At 57.9% G+C, this 22,300-nt stretch overlaps 3 protein-coding genes, 1 long non-coding RNA gene and 1 pseudogene across 10 annotated transcripts; 2 read left to right on the top strand and 3 right to left on the bottom strand.

Annotated features, from left to right (window-relative positions):
* Nucleotides 1-567: 567 nt before the first annotated feature.
* On the bottom strand, nt 568-3,496 carry DNASE1L2 (deoxyribonuclease 1 like 2). 4 transcript variants are annotated; one of them, XM_036920554.2, is made up of 8 exons: nt 2,801-2,924; nt 2,397-2,557; nt 2,219-2,307; nt 2,039-2,122; nt 1,858-1,958; nt 1,665-1,777; nt 1,330-1,581; nt 568-899 (listed from the first exon to the last, which is right to left on the bottom strand). In XM_036920554.2, exons 2-8 carry the CDS (start codon nt 2,538-2,540, stop codon nt 846-848), a joined length of 837 nt encoding a protein of 278 aa, XP_036776449.1. In that variant the 5' UTR covers nt 2,541-2,557; nt 2,801-2,924; the 3' UTR covers nt 568-845. The 4 variants fall into 4 exon arrangements, 3 of the variants coding, with proteins under 3 accessions (XP_036776449.1, XP_036776448.1, XP_057343617.1); XM_036920553.2 differs by lacking the exon at nt 2,801-2,924 and having other exon boundaries at nt 2,397-2,787; XR_008992292.1 differs by lacking the exons at nt 1,665-1,777; nt 2,801-2,924 and having other exon boundaries at nt 2,397-2,793.
* Nucleotides 3,497-3,664: 168 nt separating this feature from the next.
* Nucleotides 3,665-13,104, bottom strand: E4F1 (E4F transcription factor 1). 4 transcript variants are annotated; one of them, XM_036920550.2, is made up of 15 exons: nt 12,927-13,053; nt 11,358-11,466; nt 10,368-10,519; nt 9,287-9,395; nt 6,867-7,060; nt 6,658-6,778; nt 6,410-6,562; nt 6,154-6,323; nt 5,642-5,842; nt 5,280-5,388; nt 4,956-5,173; nt 4,631-4,829; nt 4,387-4,529; nt 4,251-4,313; nt 3,665-4,175 (listed from the first exon to the last, which is right to left on the bottom strand). In XM_036920550.2, the coding sequence occupies exons 2-15, from the start codon at nt 11,428-11,430 to the stop codon at nt 3,819-3,821; spliced, it is 2,262 nt and encodes a 753-aa protein (XP_036776445.2). In that variant the 5' UTR covers nt 11,431-11,466; nt 12,927-13,053; the 3' UTR covers nt 3,665-3,818. The 4 variants fall into 4 exon arrangements, with proteins under 4 accessions (XP_036776445.2, XP_036776443.2, XP_036776441.2 ...); XM_036920548.2 differs by lacking the exon at nt 12,927-13,053 and adding an exon at nt 12,068-12,285; XM_036920546.2 differs by lacking the exon at nt 11,358-11,466 and having other exon boundaries at nt 12,927-13,104.
* Nucleotides 12,314-18,491, top strand: LOC130679210 (uncharacterized). Its single transcript, XR_008992293.1, has 3 exons — nt 12,314-12,681; nt 12,941-13,196; nt 17,941-18,491. It is a non-coding gene; the product is annotated as an uncharacterized LOC130679210 (long non-coding RNA).
* Nucleotides 13,919-15,671, bottom strand: LOC130679209 (activated RNA polymerase II transcriptional coactivator p15-like; annotated as a pseudogene).
* Nucleotides 18,492-19,255: 764 nt separating the features above from the next.
* On the top strand, nt 19,256-20,644 carry PGP (phosphoglycolate phosphatase). The gene is made up of 2 exons (XM_036920555.2): nt 19,256-20,180; nt 20,276-20,644. The coding sequence occupies exons 1-2, from the start codon at nt 19,271-19,273 to the stop codon at nt 20,599-20,601; spliced, it is 1,236 nt and encodes a 411-aa protein (XP_036776450.2). The 5' UTR covers nt 19,256-19,270; the 3' UTR covers nt 20,602-20,644.
* The last annotated feature ends 1,656 nt before the right edge of the window (nt 20,645-22,300 follow it).

Here is a 22,300-nt window from a genome sequence, read left to right as displayed (position 1 = left end):
GGGGCTCCTGAGGAGGAAGCTACCAGGAGGCACCATTAAAGGAGTGTAGGCAGGACCTTAACCTGATCTGCCTTCCTAAGCTGGGTGAGGGTCCAGCCTGCTCACTGCTGAGGGCCTCCCCAAATGTCCCATTGGCCACTCACCAGCTGGGGGCTGGGCCAGCCTCCTTGACCCACCCCGCAGTGCTAGGCAGGAGGCGTGGGAGTGTGGGGAGGGCTGTGCCAGATACAGATGAGTGCCAGAGGGGTCCTGCAGGACTCAGGAATCAGGGGCCATAGGAGAGCCATCGGGGGCTGGGAGGCTGGCCTTGCACGTCAGTACGACCTGTGTGTGTGAGCACTGGTCCGCAGCTGCTTGAGGTGCAGTCTCTTGGAAGCATTTACAGTTTGCACAAGGAAAGAGGAAGGCTCTTTCACAGCCTCTGGAGCCAGTGTGGTTTGGGTATGATCGGTTCCCAGCAGGAAGTGAAATGGGCAGGCCAGGCTGTCCCTGTCCTTTAAGTGGGCTGCAGGACCAATGTTTATGCCCCAGAATCCCAAGAAAGGACACAGAGGCCTCAGAGCTGACCAGTGTGTGGTCCTGGCTGAGCACTCACTTGTGTTTATTGAGGGCAGCTGCATGGCTAGTGCTCTGCGGGGTGCTCCTCACAACCCTATGGGGTAGGTGGTGGCATCCCATTTTACAGGTGGGGAAACAGGCTCCTAGTGGTCCCGTGATGTTTCCGTAGCTGCTTGTCCAACTGACACTGCTCTGCGGCCTCGCTGGGGGCTGGCCTCTGGAGCCCTATGGGGCTGTTCTTCATGGCCAGCATGTGCAGTCAGGTGCCCTGGCCAGACCTGGGGCTGTCAGTGGGACTTGAAGGTCACTTCCACAGGAAAATGGTCACTGATGGCAAGGGCCTGGAGGGAGAGGGATCCAAGCTTCAGAGGCCCTGCTGGGCAGCCTCAGGCTCCACCTGGGATGGAGCCCACTGGGTATCTACAAACTACTGCATCTGCAGGGAGGGGCCAGTGAGGCTTACGCTGTCCACCCCTGCTGCCCACACGTCAGGTAGGACATGGGCTGGGGACCCGCTTAGGGAGAGGCAGAGAGCATCTGATCCTGCCATCCCAGGCTTGCTCATTCAGCCAGAACTGAATCACTACGGCCTTTTCTAGAACCGCTGGTGTAGGAAGGGGAGCACCAGGTGTGCTGAGGTCGGGCTGGCCTTGAGCAGCACGTGGAGCTGGCCCCTCCCGCCGTCTGTGCTGCCGATCTGTGCAGGATGGCCTGGGGACCGCAGGACCTGAGGCTACCCCGTATCCCGCCTCTGCCGGGCCCTGCGCTCGCCTGAGTCTGGTCCAGGCCGAATTCCTCCTGGAAGTCATGCACGGTGGCCGACTGGGGCTTCAGGCTCCTGCGCAGGCGGGAGCCACAGACCACGATGCGGTCGTAGGCGCAGTCCGAGTTGCCCACGGTGGTGTCAGCGTTGTCCTGTATGAGCCACTTGAACACCTCGCTGCTGCGCAGGCGGATGGCTGCCCAGTCCTGTGCCCGCACGTAGCTGCAGTCGGCGTTGAAGTCGCCCAGGAACACCAAGTCCTGGGGGAGCATGGGATATGTGTGAACCCCCCTGAGGGGGCCTAGGGCGCGCCTCCTGGACGAGATCGCGGGGCCGGGCTTACGTCGGTGCCCCACTTGTCGATCACGTCCAGGTACACGTCGTAGAGAGCGTCGATCTCGGCCACCGCCTGATGCGGCGCGGCGTGCAGCGGGACCAGCACGAGCTCCCGGGCGGCTGCAGGAGGACCGGGTCAGGCCGGGACGGGATCTGTGGGCGGGGCCGTGGGAGGGGCGGGGGTAGGGGAGGGGCCTCACCGCAGCCGGGGGCCGAGAACTTGACTACGAAAGGTTCACGGCTGAAGACGTCCTCCGGGTCCGGGTACTGGTACGTGTCCACGACCGACACCACGTCCTTCCTGGGGGCAGAGGGCGAGGTAGGCGCCCGGAGCCGACAACCTCCTGGCGCCTCGCTCCTTCACCCGGCCCCGTCCCTCACCTGTAGACGAACAGGTACATTTCCTTGTACTGTTCCCGACCCAGGGGCTCACTGCTCACGAAGCTGTACTCGTGCCTGGACACGCTGCAGAGATACGGCCAGGCCCGGTGTTAAGGCACGGGAACAAGGCCGGGTATCCCGGCCGGGGCTGCCCCGGACGCCGGGCCCTATCCGCCACACCTGTTGATCTGCTCCAGGAGGGCGGACACGGCGCTCAGGTCCGAGTCTCGCACCTCCTGCACCAGCGCGACGTCATAGCCAGCCAGGATCTGGGGGAAGGGCCGGCAGGTGCGGGGTTACTCGCCCGGATTTGCCCGCGGCGCCCAGCTGCGGCCCCACCCCCGGGCCCCGGCCTCACTTGCGCGATGACGCCGCCGCAGGCTGGGTCTGACACTTTGCTGTCGCCAAAGCTCTGGATGTTGAAGGCTCCGATGCGCAGCGCCGCGGCTCCGGTGGCCCCAAGCGCCCAGAGCGTGGCCAGTAGGGCCCGAGGCCCACCCATGGCGCGGAGCGGGCGGGCTAGGAGGGACAAACATGGCCCGCGTGAACGCGGACTTGGGGTCCGGCACACACGCCCACCCTTGGCCCCTCCACGGCGGCGGTCAGGCTCCACAGCTGGACCCTGGTTGGCGTGAAGGCGCATCATTCTCCAGCGCTCTCCGGGTCTCTGGACAGTTCTCCTCCCTGGGGAGTAGTTGAGACCCCAATAGAGGGAACCTCATTTCCATCCAGCCCTGAGCTCAGCCCAGGCCCCAGACTCACCGGGTATGTGGATGGGTTGGTGTCAGAGGCTCAGGTTCTGGCTCTGAGTAGGGGTCTGAAGTCCAGGTTGGGGTGGGTCTGTGGCACAGCCGGACTGCCTGCCGCTGGGTCTGGCAGCAGCTCTGGTGCCCTGGCACAGGCGGGTATTTGAGGCCCCATTCCAGGGAGGGGTGGGACTGCAATGGGTCCCGCCCCCTCAGAGAAGTTGGAGGCCAGAAATCCTGGTTCCCATTCCCATGGAGACCCCGGAGGGTAAGGCGGCAGGGGATCTGCCCTGAGCCTGCTGGGGCACCCCCAGGCGTTGTCAAGAACCAGGACATGGAAGCCCCTGCCAGCCCCCCATAAGCTGCAACAGGACTGGGGGAGAGAATCAGCCTTGCCCATGGTCCAGGCCTTGCCCTTGTCCCCGCCTTCCAGGAACTAGGTCATCCAGAATCTCCCTTGAAGTGCATCCCCTCAGGGAAATTAAGGCCGCACAACCTGGAAAGACCGGCCCTTTTCCTGGCCCAGCATCTCCGCTGCTTCGACATATTACTGTCCTAGGGTAAAAAGCCAAGGCTCCTGGATCCCCTGGCCTCGGCCCCCTGACTCTGGGTTGGAGGCTAGGAAGTAGCATCCCTGCCCCTGACCTCAGTGGGCCTCAGGAAGCTAGGGTCACAGTTCCAGCTGGGCAGGGCATCAGCAGGCCGCCTGTCCACATGCCAGTGACACCCACACGCTGTCAGGGTGCCACCAGCCCTGTCAGGAGCCCTGGGGCGGGGTGGCCAGGCATGGGAGTCGAGGGTGGCCAGGGCAGGCTGTGGGGAACCTGTCAGAGTAGTGGCACCCGCCCCGAGGCTGCCACTGCCGCAACATCACAAGTGGCAGGTTTTCATGTTTTATTGTAAAGCAACAAAAGCTCTGTATTTACACTCCCACACTTCCTATGGACGCCTGATTCTGTGCTCCATCTTCTCTAAATAAGATAGGCCTCCGCCCCTGCCCTGCCCAGGCCACTGGGCCCCTGTAGGCGTGCATCCTAGACAATGACTGTCTGCACCTCAAGCTGGCCCTCTGGTGAGGCAATGACCAGCTCGCCTGCATGTTCCAGGATCTCAATGTCCTCTGATGAAACCATGGTCACGGTGGCCTGCTCTGCACCACTGGTGCCTGCACGGGCTGTGAGCACAGTGCCTTCGCTGATGGCTGAGGCCAGAGTCATGGCCACCTGTTCCGTCAGGCTCTCTGGGGTGGCGATGGTGATGGTGTCAGCAGCAGCCGCCTCTGGGCCCAGCCGCGCCTCCTGGTCCATGGTCACATTCTGTACGATGATCTGGTGCCCGGCACTGGCCTGGTGCACGATCTGCTGCACCACCTTCATGATGTGGCTGTCTACCTGTGGGTGGCTCACAGCTCAGCCCGGCAGTCTAGGTGAGGGCCCAGGGCCCCTCACCCTCCCACAGCCCCTCACCTCCGTCTGGGTGCCCTCAATGATCTCTGTGGCTTCACTGGTCTCAGCATCATCCGCAGAGGCCTGGAAAGAGGATCAGAGGTCAGCCTTACACCCCCACCCTGGCCCATCCCAGCCCCTGTGGTCCCACACCCACCTCAATGATGTACTCCTGGGTGTCAGCCACCACAGACGAGAACTCAACCAATACGGTGTGAGGGTCTTCAGAGAGGACGGTGGCAGCTGCTGTGGGGCTCTCCTCGGACACCAGCAACTCCTCCACCTCCAGCAGGCAGCCTCCTGCGGGGGGCCGCTGGGTGAGGGCTGCCCGCCTGGGCCTCTGCCGCTACCTGCCGCCCCCGGCTTGCGTGCCCCCCCCTCCCCTGACTCCACCGGCTGACCTTTGGTGCGCAGGTGCCGGTTGAGCGTGCCGTGCTCAGCGAAGCCCCGGCCACACTTGTAGCACTTGAAGGGCTTCTCGCCGGTGTGATGCCGCACGTGCCGCACCAGCGAACCCTTCTCCCGGAAGCCTCGGCTGCAAAACGGGCACACGTGTGGCTTCTCCTCCAGGTGCGTCCGGAAGTGCACCTGCTGGGCGTTCTGTGAAAACCCACCGTCAGTGACAACCTGGCCTCGGTGTGGCTGTAACCGGGGCTATGCCGGCCGAGGGAGGGGTCTGGGGTGAGGGGCGGGGAGCGGGCCCCGCACTCAGGCCCCCAGGCCCACCTTGGTCTTATAGCACTTGCCGCACTCGGGGCAGGGATACGGCCGCTCGTCGGAATGCACGCGCCGGTGGCCGCGGACATGGGCGATGGTCTTGTAGAGCTTCCCACAGTCCCCGCAGCGGAAGCGGCGCTCGCGCACGTGCACCTCCTGGTGCTTCTTGAGCAGGTACGCCTTGGGGAAGGCCTTGCCACACTGCACGCAGGGGAACGGCCGTGGCCCTAGGGCAGCAGGCAGCGTCAGGCAGGACCCCACCCACCGCACACTGCGCCTGGGGTCCCATCCCGCGCCCTCCGCGGGCCGTCCACGTCCCGGTGCCCCACCCACCTGCGTGGCCCCTTTTGTGGGCCTCCAGGGTGGCTGCCGTGGGGAAGGTCTCACTGCACTGAGGGCACAGGTGGGTCCTGGGCACAGATGAGGCCTCACTGGCCACCTGCTGGGAGACCACAGCAGCCTCCAACACCCACTGCAGCACCAGGGAGGGCGGACCCATGGCGCCCCCACCCGGGGAGGCCCCATCCTGGGCCCAGGGAAGGCAGGAAACAGATTAGGGAACAAAGTCACTGCACAAAGCAGCCTAGCTTTCCGTGGCAGGGAGCACCCGAGGAGGCCGGCTCCCAGCCAGTGTGGCGACCTTATCTTTAGGCCTGGACCCCCAGAAGGAACAGGCTGGTGGTGCAGGCACCTACTGTGTCCACCTCCAGCAGCGGCAGCTCTGGAGGGCTGTCTCCCAGGGGCCGGGGACTGGCTGAAGTGGGAGGGGATGGCTCCAGGGCCCCCTCCTCCCCAGTGACACGCTCGAGTACAATGCCAGAGTTCTGCATGGCCTGGCGCAGCAGGTTCTCACGGCTGCCCTCGCTGGGACAGGGAAGCTCTTCGGGGCCCGGAGACTGTGGGGGAGGGAGAGGGAAGGAGGCTGGCCAGGTGACCCAGCACACAGCACCCACCCACAGCCACCACACAGGGCAGGGCTGGAGCCACTGTGCACACCCAGGGTCTTCACTCAGGAATGTCGCTAGGAGCCCCCAGCCCACCCTAGTTGCCTTCTGGCATGCCATTGTCCTCCCATCCCCCCTGCAAGCAGAGTCAGGAAGACAGGCTCAGGTCAGTCCTATTCCCACTATAGCCAGCACCCAGAACAGAGGTGGCTGGCCCCCACCTCCAGGCTAGGGTTTTCACATCCCACCCAGCTGGCCCCCACCTCTGGGGCCAGGGCTTTCATGCCCAGGGGAAGCTCTTGCATCTGGACATGGACTTCATGGATGACGGTGCCCTTGGCATCTGTCACCAGGTGAATCACAGGGGATGTCTCCATGGGCTCTCCTGTGACCGAAGACGATGTAACAGTCCCCACAGTGGAGGCGCCAGACCCTTTAAGGCAGAACCAAGAGACTTCTTGAAGAAACTTCCTGGCCAGGCGACAGCCAGGGCTGGAGCAGGGAGCCCACCATGCTGACCTGCAGATGGGTCTTCTTTGCCAACAACCACATCCTTGCTCATGCTGAAGCGGATTTTTTCTGTGCACGGAGTCAGAGACTTGAGGTGCCGGGTCAGTGCACCTGACTCCCGGAAGCTCTTCCCACACTTGGCACACTTATAGGGGCGCTCGTCTGTGAAGAGACTGGAGTCAGCCCCAGGCAGGCAGCAGCCGGGCACCGGGGAAGCCAGGCCTGGAGCCCCAGCCCCAGGGCTGAGCCCTGCTCGCCTGTGTGCCTCCGGTGATGCCTGATGAGTGAGCCCTTGGTCCGGAAGGAGGCCCCGCACAACTTGCACTTGTGGTCCTTGCGGCTACTGTGGGTGACCATGTGGGCCTTGAGGATGCTGCCCTGTCGGGGAGGGGCAGCAAGGCTCAGGCGCTGCCCTGAGGGAGGGCTGGAGGCTGCCTGCCGGGAGGGGCTGCGCCCCAGTGCTCACCGTCTTGAAGGTCTTGTGGCAGAGCAGGCACACGTAGCGGCCTTCCTTGTTCACCAGCAGCTTGACCTGTGACTGCTCACCCTCCCCAGTGAGCCTGGGCCCCTGGCCGCTGGAGCTGCCTGGGGCCTCCGCCATCTTGCTGTCCCCCGGCTCTGCCTCAGCAGCTGCAATGACTTCTTTGATGCGTCCAGTGCCTGAGGAGAGGTGGGTCAGCTTGAACCTCAGGCCATAAGCTCATGGCTTCCTCGGATCCTAGCCTGAGGATGTTGCTAGGGGACAGTGGAGCTGTCCTGACCACTTCCCGAGAGGGTGGGAGGCGGCCCCTGACTCCATGGAGCTGCTGAATGTGTCCATTGGGGGTCCCATCCTGAGCACAGACACCCCTCCCCTAAGCCAAGAGGAGCACAGGACTGAATATGTGGAGGGGGTCCTGTCCCCTTGAACGGTAGCAGAGTGCCTGGCACCAAGACTAGCCCAGCTCACTGCCACCGGCCCACTTGCTGCCCCGGCTCCTGCTAACATAAGGAAGAAGACCTCCAGGGCATCAGTTCAAGGCAGGCAGCCTGGGGGAGCGAGTGCACTTGAGACACTGGGATGGCCTGGGGAGGAAAGCTGGGCTTTGCACCTCATAGGTGTTAAAGAAATCTGACAATGTGCAAAACTAAGCTGTAAGCACATTTCACAATTTCTGTTCATAACATGACATGTGCAAAAAGGTTGGGAAGCTCTTCTGAGAAACCATCTCAGTCAGGCTGGCACCGTGTTTTGACAAGCCATTCTCTCGAGGCAGAACAAAGTGCTGTGACTCAGAAACAATTAAGGGCACCTCTTGCCCTGTGCCCTAGATGACTGCTTGATGCTTTATCTTTCCTCTAACCCAGAAGCAAGCTTCCGAAAGAAAGGGAACTTCTGCCAGGCTAGGACTTGAGTTCATATGTGGCACAGCAGACTAAGGGGCCAGGGGAGGTGGAACATGGCTGCCCTAAGTCCAGAGTCAAAATCTAAGTTGTTTTCCAGGGAAGAGGCAAGAGGGCCTGACGTGGGTATCCAGCCCACGTGGTCCCATATAGCCCCCATTGACAGTGCCCCTGGCCCAGCAAGAATGAGGCTGCCCCAGGCCCTGGGACCCTGGTAGCTGGTGGTGTAGGACTCTGGCTGATGCCGGGCTTCAGACCACTGAGCAGCAGACACCAAGGGGACATCTGGGGTACCCAGTATTCCTGCAAAGAGGTAAACTCCCAAGGGTGTGAGAGTCAGGGGAAGCCCAGGGAGGAGCCTCGAGGGCACAAGGAGCTGCTGAGCCACAGCCTGGTGGGGCTGGAAGTCGGGGTGTAGGCAGGAGCCTGGCTGGCCAGGGGTCCACAGCCTGCATATGCCACCCGAACCCAGGGAACTTGTTTTCATGACACCACCCACCCCAGAAACCAAATGCCACTCCAGGGCCACAGCACTCAACAGCATTCCTATACCAGAGTGGCGACAGGAAAACATCCTTATCCACAGGAATGTCGGGGAAACAACATGCAGACTAGGACAGGTGCTGCGCTGCCTCCCTGAAGTGGGACCTCAGCAGAACGGCCTGCTCGGAGGCTCTCCTTCCCAGGTCTCCTACACACACGCTTCCTGCCCCAGGTGGTCCCAAGGGCTTCCCAAGGCCAAGTTCCATCTGTTGCCAAACCTGCTTCCTGTCAAGCCCGCCCACTCCTGCACCTGCCAAGGCCTCTGCCCAGCAGGCCTCCAGGTGATGACTTCCCACCGGCATCAGTCCCAACCTAGCCTCCCTCCACAGCCAAGTGCACACCCACCCCCAGCCCCCCACCTCTTTGAATGGACTGCCCTTTGAATATCCCCCACATGCCTGCCTGTCCCCAATTAAGGAGTGTAACCTAATCCAGACCTGTCAACACCTCCACCCCTACTGCACATCGAGGCACTGTAGCCATCAGAGAGGCTGACTTGGCACTGTATGGTCATAAAGCCATGAGAATCTGGGCCGGACCCAGCAGCCCCATGTGAGAAGGAGGGAGGGCTGCAGCAGGTGCACCCATGCACACCCCACCCCGACCCTCCAGAGCAGGAATCGAGGGACTGGCAGAAAATGGAGAAGATTCCAGAAGGACCAAGGCACAGAGTCTGGGGAAGCTGCAGGAGAAAGCAGCCAGTTCGTGACTGTACACAAAGTGTGCCCAGGACTGCCCAGGCCACCGCCTTCCTGTTCCTGTTGGGGCAGAGCCCGCACAAGGAGTGAACACTGCGCACAAGCCCAGCCCTCCTCAGCCAGGCCTTACTCTTGGGAAGCAGAGGGCGCAGGCAGCAAAGCTCCCCAGCCTCAGGCCCTGAACATCATTGGCTACCAGGTCAGCAACACCTCAGCACTGAGAACCACGCGTGGGCAGCCCCATGAGGCTGAGCCAGCTTACCGACAACGTCGGGCGCATGGCTGATGTCTGCTGTTAGAGCAGCCGCCTTCACCACGATGTGGGCCACAGTGATGGGCTCTTCCGGACCTGCCGTCGCCGCTGGCACCACCTACCAGTTGGGGACGGGGGTTAGGGGATGGAGGGGACTTGTCTGGGAACTCCAAGCTCCCCTGGCATGGACAGCACAGGCTTCGGTCTGTGTCCACACAGGAGGCCTGAGCAGAACTCTCGTCTGCACCACTCTGACCCCAACTTCCAGCCCGGCCCCTCCAACCCAGGCTCAGCCCCCTCACTCCCACACCTCCAGCTGCTGTGGGCCAAATGCAGGGCACACTGAGTGCCCTTGGAGAGGACTCTGGAAGGACATGCCCAGCAGCCCCAGGCTGAAGCTCAGCTGGCTGTACAGGAATGAAGGTGAGCACCTGCACCCACCAGCGCCGGCCATGGGTCAGGGCAAGGGTCCCAGGCAAGTGGGGCCTCCTTCCTGGAGGAAAGGGCACCTCTGGGAGAGAAGGGGGAACAAGAGAAGAGAACAGGGCTGGAGTGAGACAAGCCTGGGACCACTGTCCTCTGGGCCACTCCCAGTGGTGACTTGAGGCAGCTGACTTCTATAGGAGCCTCCTTTCCTACTTTCTACAAGAGGATGACAAGCATGCCCACCCCACAGGGTGGACCTTAGACTGTGTGAGTACAGCCCCCAGCATGCACGGTGCACAAAGCTGGCCGCTGTTATGACAGGGTGGCAGGACCCTCAGAGCCACACTTTAGTTGAGGGATCCCCAGGAACTACACGTACAGGAAGGGAGGTAAGCCAAAGGATCCAACCCCCTGTGAAACCCAAGCCAGGACAGACCCTCAGGCCCCAAGGAATGAGCCCCCAGCCCCAGCGGCACAGGCTCCGGCCAGAGGCTGCCGAGAAGGCCTGGTCACCCAGGAAGCCGCAGAGCACTGCCAGACTCTCGGTGGCGGGACCCATACCCTCCATCAGCCACAACCGGATGCCACCCTCTGCATGTCCCTGTGTCACAGGGAGCCAGCCGCAGTCTGTCCCAGGAGCGTGGTGGCAGCAGAAGCAGCTCACCTCCCGGCCCAGCAGCGCAGCCGTGGCAGGTGTGGCGGGCAAGGCCTCTTGAGAGGCCCGCTGGCAGACCTTCTGGAGCTTGTGCTGAACAAAGTCCTCCAAGGCCGTGAACTCCGTCTGGCAGCGGCCACATCTGTGCACGTCATCTTCATCTGCAACGAGCCTGTGGTCAGCGGGGCTTAGCAGGGCCTCCAGCCTCAGACCAAACCCACCCAAGGGTGGCATCAGAACCAGAGGCACCTTCCCCCGCTCTCCCAGACGGGCTGAGAACGCTCTCAAGGGCCAGACTGCCAGCCCCATCCTCCAGAGATCTGCAGAAGTGGCTCCCACCCCAGGGAGGGCAGCATCCAGCAGGGGTGGCCCCAACTGTACACTTGAGCTGTCGTGCCCAGAGCCCCCACCTCAGATGAGGGGACAGAGGCCAAGGGAGCGGCTGGGAGATGCAGGGATCTGCCCAAGCCAGTTTGGAGGCGGTGAAAGATCAGAGGTAAGACTACTAGGCTTGCACATGCCTTAAGGCGTCCTGGTGACCACGTCTGGGTCCATTTCCTCATCTGTGCAATGGGCCAGCCTGGTGCATGTGTGCGGATTACAACGGCATCAGTGGGCTGCCGCCCACAGCCTCTCGGCCTGCCCTCAGCAAACAGGAGAGCCAGGACTGCTCTTTCTCACTCTGACTTGGGGTTTCATTGGTTCCCACAGGCAGCACATCCCCAGTGAGAAGGCCAGGGTGGATCTTCTCCAAGAGGCTCTACACCCCAGGCCCACTGCACCTGAGCCCCTCACCACCTAGGCTGACCTGCCAGCACCTGCCCCCAGGTCCTGCGGGAGCAGCTTCCTGCTCACTAAGTCCCACTGCATGGCAGGCACCTCACTGGGGATATCCCTGAAGCCAGCCAGCACCCCGGTGAAATGGAGATGACCATTCCCATTCTAGAAAAATGACTTGAGATTCAAGGCCACCCAGCTGGTAAGTGTTGGAACCAGAACCTGAGCCTGAGGGTCCACTCCAGATGTTCTGCTGTCTGCACAGAGGGATGGAAGACGTTCCTTCCGCTTCCATTAAAGTCTGCCAGCTCCCGCCACCTCATGTGCAGCCCTACATCAAGGTCAAACCCAGGTCTGGTGCACAGAGGAAGCCCGATCAAAGTCTGTTGAATTAATGAGTGAAGGGCCAAACCACAGCCATGATTCACCCACAGAAGGCCACCTGACAGAGGATGATAAAAACTGACGCCAGTCCCCTCCAGATGGCTCGCAGTCACAAGCCAAGCACTGAGATGACCACCACCCTCTTAACCCTCCCACCTCACTCACCAAACCTGAGTGATGCTGTTTTAGGAACCCTCACCACAGAAGGGGACACACCTGGTCCATGTAACACTGAGACAGGCCACCGGCAAGCCCACAAGGGCAGGGCAACCTCCTCCAAAAAGAGACCTTTTCAAGTTGACTCCGCCCCATTGGTTCTGCCCCTCCCCAAGCTGGAATGAGGAGCAAGAAAAAAAAAATGTGCAGAGACTACGAATACTGTGGGAACAAAGACTAGCACCCCCATATCACTTGCCTACCCCCTCCTGTCTACAGCCTCATGAGACAAGCTTAGAAAGCAGAGACCCGGGTTGTCTCAAAAAGATCTCGGTGCTCCTGTGAATGAGTTCTCAGTGTGGCCCCAGCTCCAGTCTCAGCAGTTTGCCTACCTGCTCTGTTTCCATCCTCACCAGCAGAACCCCAAAGTTAAGGGAGTGGACTGAGGAATCACCAGTCCTGTAATCAAATCCAGTTAGCTGGCTGACCTGGCCAAGTTCCTATCTTTGAACCTCAATTTTGCTCACCCACAAAATGGGAATAATAATCATAATCGTAATAGCATCCGGGATTGGTCTGAGGATGAAAAAAGCTGATGCCAGGTAAGTGCTTGATACATTATCGGCAGCATCTCCACTTCGAAAAAGGAAATGAGGGCTCAGAGAGGTGTGTGGTCACCAGGCCGGTATCACGTAGGTGAAACGAGGCAGGTCTGGGACAGAGCCCTCACGTCCGCTGCAGTGCACCTGCTGTCCGCCGCTGGGCTCCGCTGCCCCTAAGGGCGGGCCCAGAGCCCCGAGCCTGGAGACCCGAGCCCCGCCCTCTTGGAGCCTCCAGCCACACCCCGGCCGGGGCCCGTCAGGTGCAGTGGGAGGGGGCCCAGAGCAGGGCAGCCCATGCCCCGTCACGGAGGCAAGAGGGCTAGGCCGCGGGCCTGAGCGGGCAGGGCTGGCGGGGGAGGCGTTCGCGGAGGTCTGCGTGGACAGCCCCGAAGTCTTGGGCACCTGTGAGTATCCGGGAACGGGCACCAGGGCCCACGGGGGTGGTAGACGCTTCGCAGTAGAGGCCCGAGGGTCTGAGGAAACCGGGGCTGGGGGCTCGTGGAAGGCTCTGAGGGACCCCGTGGGGACCCGTGAGGTCCGCAAGGAACCGGGGTCTGGGACAGTTCGTCGCGCTCACAGCTCAGGCCATCGGGGCTTCCGTCAGCCCGGGCTGCGCCGCCCCCACCCCGGCCCCAGCCGGCCCTGTTACCTTCCTCGCTAAAGGGGGCCGGCAGGCCGAGGAAGCCGCCGGGGGCTAAGGCCGTCGCCGCCGCCGCGACCCCGCCCTCGCCCGCGTCCCGCCCGGCTTCGGCCCGGGCTTCTGCCGTATGCGCGGCCGTCACCCGCACTGCCATCGCGCCCTCCATGTCGCAACGCGCCGCAGGAAGATGGCGGATTTACGACCATGTCGTCATAACAACGGGCCGCGCCAGGCGAGCGATAAGGAACTACGGCCGGAAAACGTCGGGGCGGAGCAAGGGTAAGTTTGATGGACAGGCGGCTGGACGGAGTTAGAAGGGGTGTGGTCTGCAACCGTAGGGCGGGGCCAGGCTCAAGGAGAAAGGAGACGGGGCGGGGCTGCTGGGAGGAGCGTTGTTTCGGAGGAGCAGACTGGCAGGTGGCGGGGGCGTGGCCCCGCGGGATGCGAGCTCAGACGCCGCTGCGGGACAGCGCCCTAGTTCCGACCATTGGTGTCTTGCCCCCACTCCTTGAGGGTTGCGTGGGTCACGGAAGAGGAACCCGATTTGGGGGTGGCTCACGGGTAACGTCGCTAAGCCTATTATTCTTTTGTATAGTTTTAAAGTTATGATAAATACACATAAAATTTACCATTAATGACATTTAGTTCATAATATGCAACCATCACCACCATCTAGTTCCAGAACACCGTCATCATTGCAAAACCTGTACTCATCAGCAGTCACTTCCCATAATCCCCTTCCCCCAGCCCCTGGCGACCATTCGGTCTCTACGGATTTGCCATTTCTGGACATTTCATATAAATGGAATTACACGTGTTTTTTTGCATCTAGCTTCTTTCGTTGCATGTTTTCAAGGTTCATCCATGTCATTGTGTATATCAATACTTCATTTCTTTCTAGGGCTGCATAATATTCCGTTATATGGATAAACCACAGTTTACTTAGTTATTTTAAGCTTTTGCAAATTTTATTAAGTCCTAGTCTACTCTAACAATGTCTGATATTATAGACATCATCTCATGGTGAACATGTTAAGTGAAAGCAAATCAGACATCTAAGTCATTTTCTGCATACTACACAATAACTACACAGAACATTACAGGTGATGACATGCACTTGTTCAGTTTCCATCCAAGCCATGTTTATCAATCTATATCTCCTAATACTTATTGCAGTAGAATTAGTGATTGTAGTTCTCATGTAATATTTTAATTACAAGTACCTTAGTGAGATAACTAACAATTTGACAGTTCCAACTGACTTCTCATATTAGCATAACCTATCCAAAGAAAAGAGCAAAAAGTGAAATGAAAATTGAACATGACAATATGTCATAAAGGAAAATAAAGAAAAAAAGGGGAAAGTGAAAAAAATCAAACAAGTCTAGACATTCAGTTGGAAGAAAATAGATCAACTATGGATTTCAAAAGTCAAAAGTTATTCAATGCAATACAAATCCTTTTGAATGTAAACTGAGTTGAAACTAAAAGGTCTATAAACTGTTACACTTGGCCTTAAAAAGTACACCTTCTGATCAAAGAAAGCCACACAGTTGAGATTGTATTACTTGATTTTATTTTACACTAGGTGATGGGCACAAAACAACTGTTCTTAATCAAGTAGACAATTAGCTTCACTCAGAACATTTTTAATAATGCACATCTTTTTAAAGTATTCATCTTACAAATTGTTCTACAATCCAAATACACAATAGCTTGGAAAACAACGTTTAGAAAACAAAAGCCAATGTAAAAAGACATTAAAACAGCTAGAACAGTACAGGTTTTGTATGGCTCTGATTTTACAATTTTCTTACTGCATCATTAGTGTCAGAAATCTGTTCCTTTAGCTGGCTGCCTTGCTCAGGGTTTAAAGAAATACCTTTTCTTCCTGGTTTCATTTCACCTTTTGAATCCATCCAATATTCTCTAATATCAATTTGGACTTACCCTTTAAAGTCCCAAACACTGACATACCTCTTTTTCCCAATCAAAAACATGTTACCAACTCTGCTGCTGCTGCTCTGCTTAGAGTATAGATGACAGGGCTCTTGACATTTCACCAGTCTTTTGCTTCTTTACAGGTTTTTCTGGAGTAACTTGCTTTTTCCTCTTGAACTTTTTGTCCACTTCACTGTCAGAATTGCTCCCAGAAGAACTTGAAAAAGCAAGTTCCTTTGACTTAGGCATTGCCAGGCTCCTGCAGCCAAATAGCCCTTAGCTCGCTTGCTCAAATCTACACAGTTCATTCATTCATCACATGTGGGTGTTTCTACCTTTCCTACTATTGCCAAGAGTGATGCCATGAACATACTTGTACAAGTTCCTTTTATTCTTTTTAAGATAATATTCAATTAGCTTTTATTTTCTCACTTAAGATACCAATCATTCCCATTTTGAAGATGAAGACATTGAGGCACAGAACTATAGGACACTTGCCCAAGGGCAGACCAGAGATGTGAGCCCAGGTCTGTACAGAGCCAGGGGCTGGATACCCACAGGGCATGCCCTCCCAGCTCTGTTATTCTCTGTGGCCCAGCCACGTGGTGGATGACTGCCATTTGGATGATGCCAGAGATTAAGGTGAATCAGACCTGGTCCTCTCCAGAAAGGCTAATCTACAGGGAAGACCACAGACACAAGGGCCCAGACTTTTTCCATTCTGGAGCTGTACCCCTTGGGGCCCCTTAGCCTGTTAGAAGTTGGAATATGTGAGGCACAGGTCAGATCACTGGAGGTCAGGCCAGGGTAACAAGGGGCTGCTTTCTTTTTTTTTTTTTCTATCATTAATCTACAATTACATGAAGAACATTATGTTTACTAGGCTCCCCCTTCACCAAGTCCCCCCCACATACCCCTTCACAGTCACTGTCCATCAGTGTAGTGAGATGCTGTAGACTCACTACTTGTCTTCTCTGTGTTGTGCAGCCCTCCCTGTGCCCCCCCCCCACTATACATGCTAATCGTAAGGCCCCCTTTCTTTTTTCCTGCCCTTCTCCCTCCCTTCCCACCCGTCCTCCCCAGTCCCTTTAGTCCCTTTCCCTTTGGTAACTGTTAGTCCATTCTTGGGTTCTGTGATTCTGCTGCTGTTTTGTTCCTTCAGTTTTCCTTTGTTCTTATACTCCACATATGAGTGAAATCATTTGGTACTTGTCTTTCTCCGCCTGACTTATTTCACTGAGCATAATACCCTCTAGCTAACAAGGGGCTGCTTTCTGTAGGGGGCTTGCTCACCATTGCAGGGTTTTAAGCAAAGGGAGTGATAGTCAGCATTTCAGAAGGACCCCTCTGACTGCTGTGCAGAAATAGGACCTCAGGAACACAGCAGAGGTGAAAGATCCAGGACGGATAATCTCTAAGAGGGGCATATGGGAAGAGGATCAGGTAGGGGCTTGTGGAGCACAAAGGGTCTGAGGGCATCTGGGAAGGGAGGGCCAGGAGGACACCTCACTTGAAGATGTGCTAAGGAGCAGTAGGGAAGTTATCAGATAGATGGAAGAAGCTCCCAGGGGAAAGGAGTAGGGAAGGATTTCAAAAACAGGGCAGCCTGGGTGTGGGTGGACATGAGGAGGAACAGGCACAGGGGAGACAGACAGCCTGCCCTACTGTGTGCTCCAGAGCCTGTGGGACGGAGTTGTCAGGGGCAGGCCAGGGCTCCTGCCTGGTTACTTCCTGGGGGCCAAAAAGGGCATGCTGAGCCAGTGAGCTCTAGGCCCTGTCTCAGCTGGAGCCCAGGTAGGTAGGCCAACAGGCTTAGGAGTGGATAGGCCTGAGGTCCCTGGAAGGCAGGGTGGCCAGGGGCAGGCAGGGAGTCCAGTCCCACCTTTTCAGATGGCCCCTTTCATCCAGCCCTCAGCACGAGCTCTAGCTGCGTACTGTGTTTTTTGCAGTCAATACTGTGTTGCCTTTGTGACCAGAGCCAGGTGGGAATGCCATCATCCTTTATGATGGCTGCTCAATCACCATTCTTCAGATGTACTTTATTGAACCAATCCCATGTTGAAGAATATTAGGTTGCATTCAAATTCTTTTTTCACCTGAGTGCTTTTTCAGTGACCCCCTCTTTTGCTTAGCTCATTAGAAGGCAATAACATCTGTGAAAATACAGATTCAATGGCTATTTGTATTTCCTAATACAATTTAAACCATGAAATGCAATTAAAATTAAATAGTGTCTGTCTGTCTTTGCACCACCTAAATCCATAATTCCATTCCACTTGTGGTTTGACTTCCTTGCTTGGGGGGCCCCGGTGCCATCCATTCACAGGTACATACTGAGCACCTACTGTGTCTTGGGAGCACATCATGATTATACTTATGGGCATGTCACCCAAGATTAGTCCTCCCCGATAAAGGGCACTATCCCTTCCAGCCTCTTCCAGGACCTTGCACACAACCATTCCCTCTGGAAACTGATCGTTCCACCTCTCCCACTATTCTGGCTCAGTCCTTATGACTCTCAGGGGATGTTAAACCTAACAGGTATAGCAGAGCTCAGCTTTGGGGCCAACTGAGTCTAATCCCACCTCTGCATTGTTCAGCTGGTGACGATCTGTGGCTCAGTTTGCCTTTCCGCTCCAAAGTATATATCCAAGAGAAATGAATGGCAGCGTCCACAAATGAGTATGTAGGAACAAGAACATTCACAGAGCATTACCTAAACGTCCATCAGCTGGAGAACAGATAAACAGGGGCGGGGTCTATTCTTACAATGCCCCATATGGCAATTAAAAACAACAACACGGAGAAGGATGGATTTTATAAACATTATGATGATCCTATTAAAAATAAAGGGAGGCCTCACTTACACCGACCAGGTTCAGAGGGTAGTCTGTTCAGAGGGTAGGTGCATGTTTATTGTTATTACTTTCAATAAGGTAAGGAGGCCGAACAATAAGGGGCCCCAGTTTCCTGAGAGTCTATCCTATGCTGGGTGATCCAGAACCCCAACTCATTGTCAAACTCCGGCTCCTCTCTTGGGCCCCAGGTCTCCTTTGGGCCCACGACTCCTATTCAATTGCAGCCCCCACAGGAAGGAAGGAAGGGACGGACATCCTACACTCGTACAGTTTTGGCTACTCTACGACGTAGTAGGAGGGAAGAGCTTCTGTCTCCCCAGCAACAGCACAGCCAATGAAAGGCTGTCACAACTCAGCCAATGAGCAGCCATGATACGTGGGACTCCCAGTTTCCTCCAATGGTCTTTCTGCTTAGAAACTACGCCCGCCCTCGCATTTGTAAGTCTTGAAAATTAAGAAAGGGAAACCTCCCTGAGTGGAGTTGGGAGGCCTGCGGGGAACAGGGGATTTCTCTCCCTCACCTCTCCTTGTCAACTGCAGACCCCGCCGGAAGAAAGGGACTAACGCACTGCAAGTCATACTGTTTTAGCTACTTTACTTCCCAGCAGGAAGTAGGGTTTCTGCCTCCCTCAGCAACGGCCCAGACATCCCGCCCCTCTGTCTTCTATAAAAGAGCCTCCTTTCCTTCGCTCTCCTGTCCCACCTGTGGTTTTGCCCTAGCTTGCTTGTTCCAAGTTGCAATTCTCTGCTGTTGCTGAATAAATCCGTTTTCACTGGTTAAGGTAATGGCCGTTTTATTTTCAGGGTTAGCAGAATGGGCAAAGGAGTCTATGACTCTGTTGCTAGAAGTCAGAAAAGTGGTGGGGGCGGGACATCACTCTGGACTGGATGGGGACTGGAGGGAACAGTTGGGAGCGATGGGAATTCTCTATCTTGATCTGGGTTGTGTTTACACAGGCGTATGGGTATGTAAAAGTCCCACCAAGTTGCATACGTAAGATTATGCACCTTACGCCATGTTGGGTCTCAGTAAAAGTTAATAACACCTGATAATGATAATTGTGACAGCGATCAGTTTTTGAGAGCTGTGCTCCAGGCTGTATCCTCTTGGATCATAATTCCACTGTCTTGTTATTCATCGTTCACGTGACTGCTAAGGCTCTGGGGGAAGCGTGTTTGCGAAGGGCTGGGAATGAGAACCCAAGGCTTGATGGGAAGGAGCCCCGGACCCTCAGCCGTGACCCGCGGGCCCCGCGTCCGGAGCCTGTGGGGCGGAAGACGCCGCCCAGACGAGAGGCGGACGTGACTCTGGTCCTAAGGGACAGAGGTCCCCTGCCGCGCCCTGCGGAGAGCCTCGCGCGCTTGGCCGGAGGGTAGCGGGCCAATCGGCAACCAGCCGGACCGGGGTCACTCGACGCTGGGCCTCCGTCACCTAGGCTGACCACGCGCTGCCAATAGGCAAGCGGAGGCAGCCGCCAATGAGCTGCAGCCTCACGTCTCGAGCCTGCCCTCCGGCTCCTCAGCTGCGTTTCCGCAGTGAGCACTTCACTCTGAATGCCGGTTGGCTCCCCACCAGCCAATCACCAGGTGCCCTGGACCCCGCAGCCAATGGCCGCCCGCCTCTCGGCGCCCGAACGCGACTGTTGGCGCTGGGTTTCCGCATCCCTCAAGAGGTGGGGGCGGATTGGCGCAGGCGCCGTCCAATGGGCGGCACGCGCGAGGCGTGGGGCCAATGAGCGCGCCGGGGGCGGGGCGGGCGCGACGGCGGGCGGCTGCAAGGAGCGGGCGGCGGCGACGGCGGAGGCCGGTGACAGCGGCGGGCAGCCGGCGGCCATGGCGGCAGCGGCGGCGGCGGCCGGCGGCGACGACGCCCGCTGCGTGCGGCTGAGCGCCGAGCGGGCGCGGGCGCTGCTGGCCGACGTGGATACGCTGCTGTTCGACTGCGACGGCGTGCTGTGGCGGGGCGAGACAGCCGTGCCCGGTGCGCCCGAGGCCCTGACGGCGCTGCGGGCCCGCGGCAAACGCCTGGGCTTCATCACGAACAACAGCAGCAAGACCCGCGAGGCCTACGCCGAGAAGCTGCAGCGCCTGGGCTTCGGCGGCGCCCGCCTCGAGGTCTTCGGCACGGCCTACTGCACCGCTCTCTACCTGCGCCGCCGCCTGGCCGGCGGGCCGGGCCCCAAGGCCTACGTGCTGGGCGGCGAGGCCCTGGCCGCCGAGCTGCGGGCCGTGGGTGTCGCCTGCGTGGGCGTGGGGCCCGAGCCGCTGCAGGGCGACAGCCCCAGCGCCTGGCTGAACGCGCCGCTCGAGCCCGGCGTGGGTGCGGTGGTGGTGGGCTTCGACCCGCACTTCAGCTACATGAAGCTCACCAAGGCCGTGCGCTACCTGCAGCAGCCCGGCTGCCTGCTTGTGGGCACCAACATGGACAACCGGCTCCCGCTTGAGAACGGCTGTTTCATCGCGGGTCCGTGCGCCCCGGGCCGGGCGGCTGGAGGGCGGGCGGCGCGGCCCTCTTGTCCTCTGACCCGGGCGCTCTCGCCCCTGCCTCTCCGTCCGCAGGTACCGGCTGTCTGGTCCGAGCCGTGGAGATGGCCGCCCAGCGCCAGGCCGACATCATAGGCAAGCCCAGCCGCTTCATCTTCGACTGCGTGTCCCAGGAGTATGGCATCAACCCAGAGCGCACTGTCATGGTAGGAGACCGCCTGGACACGGACATCCTCCTGGGCGTCACCTGTGGCCTGAAGACCATCCTGACCCTCACTGGAGTCTCCACTCTAGGGGACGTGAAGAGTAATCAGGAAAGTGACTGCATGAATAAGAAGAGAATGGTGCCTGACTTCTATGTTGACAGTATAGCCGACCTTTTGCCTGCCCTTCAAGGTTAAAGATCTAGTGTCTTTAATCTCCAGAATAAAAACTTGAAAATCACTTACCCAAATTAATAGGTGCGGGTTTAAGCATCTGCTTAGCTTGGTGGCTTTAAAGAGCATATTTGGAATTAAAGAAAAGCTCTAGCTGTTAACCTCGTTAAGTAAACGTCTGGGGGTGAATTTGGTTACAGATGCTTAACGCTTTGAGATGCACTTTTAGGCTTCAAGGCATTGTGGGGGTCCTGGGCCTTGGCTGGCAAGGCCAGGCCCGACATCTGTCCAGAATTCAAGGAACCTCAGGGCCTGCTGGTGGGTCTGAGGTGGAACTCAAGTGTCATTTCTTGAGAGTTTCATTCAGGGATCCAGCTTTCTTGCTGGGCAAAGGGGAGGAAGGGATGGTTATTGTGGCTTTTGTGACAAACTTGCTCAAACCTACCAAGGGCCTGCAGGTGTGGCCATCAGCGGGCAAGCCTGGGCTGCATCCCAGGGTCTGCAGGGTAGGAGTGCAGGAGAGGCTGCCTGCAGCACACGTCTACCTGTCCTTGGGGTGCAGGATGCTGCCCTCAGCCACTACCACCTCCCACTTCCTTAAAAACCCTGCCCTGATGTCACAATTGTCTTCCGGTTCTGACTCCCCGGGTGCTGCTCCCATACATGGTTGCGCAGTTCTGTAAACTCAGTCCGGCTAAACTCCAGCTTTCTCAGATGTGCATTTAAGCCCAGGCCACTTGCACTGAGTGTGCTGTTGGCCAGGTGGCCAGCACTGGGATGTCTTCACTGAGCTCCAGGCTGTCCTACAAGGGAGCTCAAAGTAACATTGGTACCCACGATTGTTTTAACTTTTGCACGACTTTGTCAAGCAGTGGAATTGAATCTTAGGCATTGTTGATTGATAGCTCTGCTCTGTCTCTTAGGGAAAATCTCCCTGAAGAAGTCTCCATGCCTGGAGCCAGCAGTGGCACTGCCTAAGGTCATGTGCTGGCCGAGGAATGCCTGTTGCCTAGGGTGCCCTCTGAGTAGGGGAGGAAAGAGGTGTCCCCAAGAACAGGAAGTCCTTTTACAAAGCATCCAATCTCTTCCTGTCCTGCCAAGCCCATGGTTGGGGTCGGGGTTAGATGCCAATGGTCCATGAGGCCACCTATCTTGGCCCTGGAGTCCCTTGTCAGAGGCCAGTGGGAAAACTGGCAGGGCCCGCTAGCTAACAGGATTCTTGGCAGGGGGCCCTGGCCTTTTCTGCCTGCTTCCTACGTTGCTGACCTTTGGGGAAAGCCTGATACAGACACCCTGGCCACATTTGTAGGGAGGGGCCTGGGAAGCTGTTCCTTTTGGCCGACTCCTTCCTAGGGCCTTACCCTGCACCCAGTGGTATGCGCCCACAGCCTGTGGTTTCTCTCTTAGCCCCAGGGTCACAGCACCCCTTCACTCGTTCTCTAAGTTCTCAAAGCAATAAAGGATGTCCTGCGCCTTCAGTTCCTCCCAGACCTGGGTTTGGTTTGGACACCGCTGTGGGGCAACATGCAGGCAGCTGGCACCTAAGAGGTTGGTGGTGCTGACGTTGGCTCTGCGAGGTTGGCTCAAGGTGGATCTGGATACTGAGCAGGCCTGTCAGGGCGTTGTCACCCACACCAGAAGCACGCAGCAGGTGAGGCAGCCAGCGACACCTCCCTGTTGACTACTGGGCAGGAATCCGGGGGCCCAAATGCACCCATCACTG

This window comes from Manis pentadactyla, chromosome 10 (assembly GCF_030020395.1).
Source record: "Manis pentadactyla isolate mManPen7 chromosome 10, mManPen7.hap1, whole genome shotgun sequence".
Taxonomy (NCBI): domain Eukaryota; kingdom Metazoa; phylum Chordata; class Mammalia; order Pholidota; family Manidae; genus Manis; species Manis pentadactyla.
This window is presented reverse-complemented; position numbering and strand designations above follow the sequence as displayed.

Coding starts and splice junctions, on each gene's coding strand:
- DNASE1L2 (XM_036920553.2), bottom strand. CDS start 2,684: ATGATGCGCCTTCACGCCAACCAGGGTCCAGCTGTGGAGCCTGACCGC. Junction 1,959..2,038: donor ATGTACCTGTTCGTCTACAG/GTGAGGGACGGG, acceptor CTCTGCCCCCAG/GAAGGACGTGGTGTCGGTCG. Junction 900..1,329: donor TCGGCCTGGACCAGACTCAG/GCGAGCGCAGGG, acceptor CTCTCCCTCCAG/GCCCTTGCCATCAGTGACCA.
- E4F1 (XM_036920546.2), bottom strand. CDS start 13,083: ATGGAGGGCGCGATGGCAGTGCGGGTGACGGCCGCGCATACGGCAGAA. Junction 7,061..9,286: donor CCATGCGCCCGACGTTGTCG/GTAAGCTGGCTC, acceptor ACCTCTCCTCAG/GCACTGGACGCATCAAAGAA. Junction 5,843..6,153: donor TGAAAGCCCTGGCCCCAGAG/GTGGGGGCCAGC, acceptor CCTCCCCCACAG/TCTCCGGGCCCCGAAGAGCT.
- PGP (XM_036920555.2), top strand. CDS start 19,271: ATGCCGGTTGGCTCCCCACCAGCCAATCACCAGGTGCCCTGGACCCCG. Junction 20,181..20,275: donor GAACGGCTGTTTCATCGCGG/GTCCGTGCGCCC, acceptor CTCCGTCCGCAG/GTACCGGCTGTCTGGTCCGA.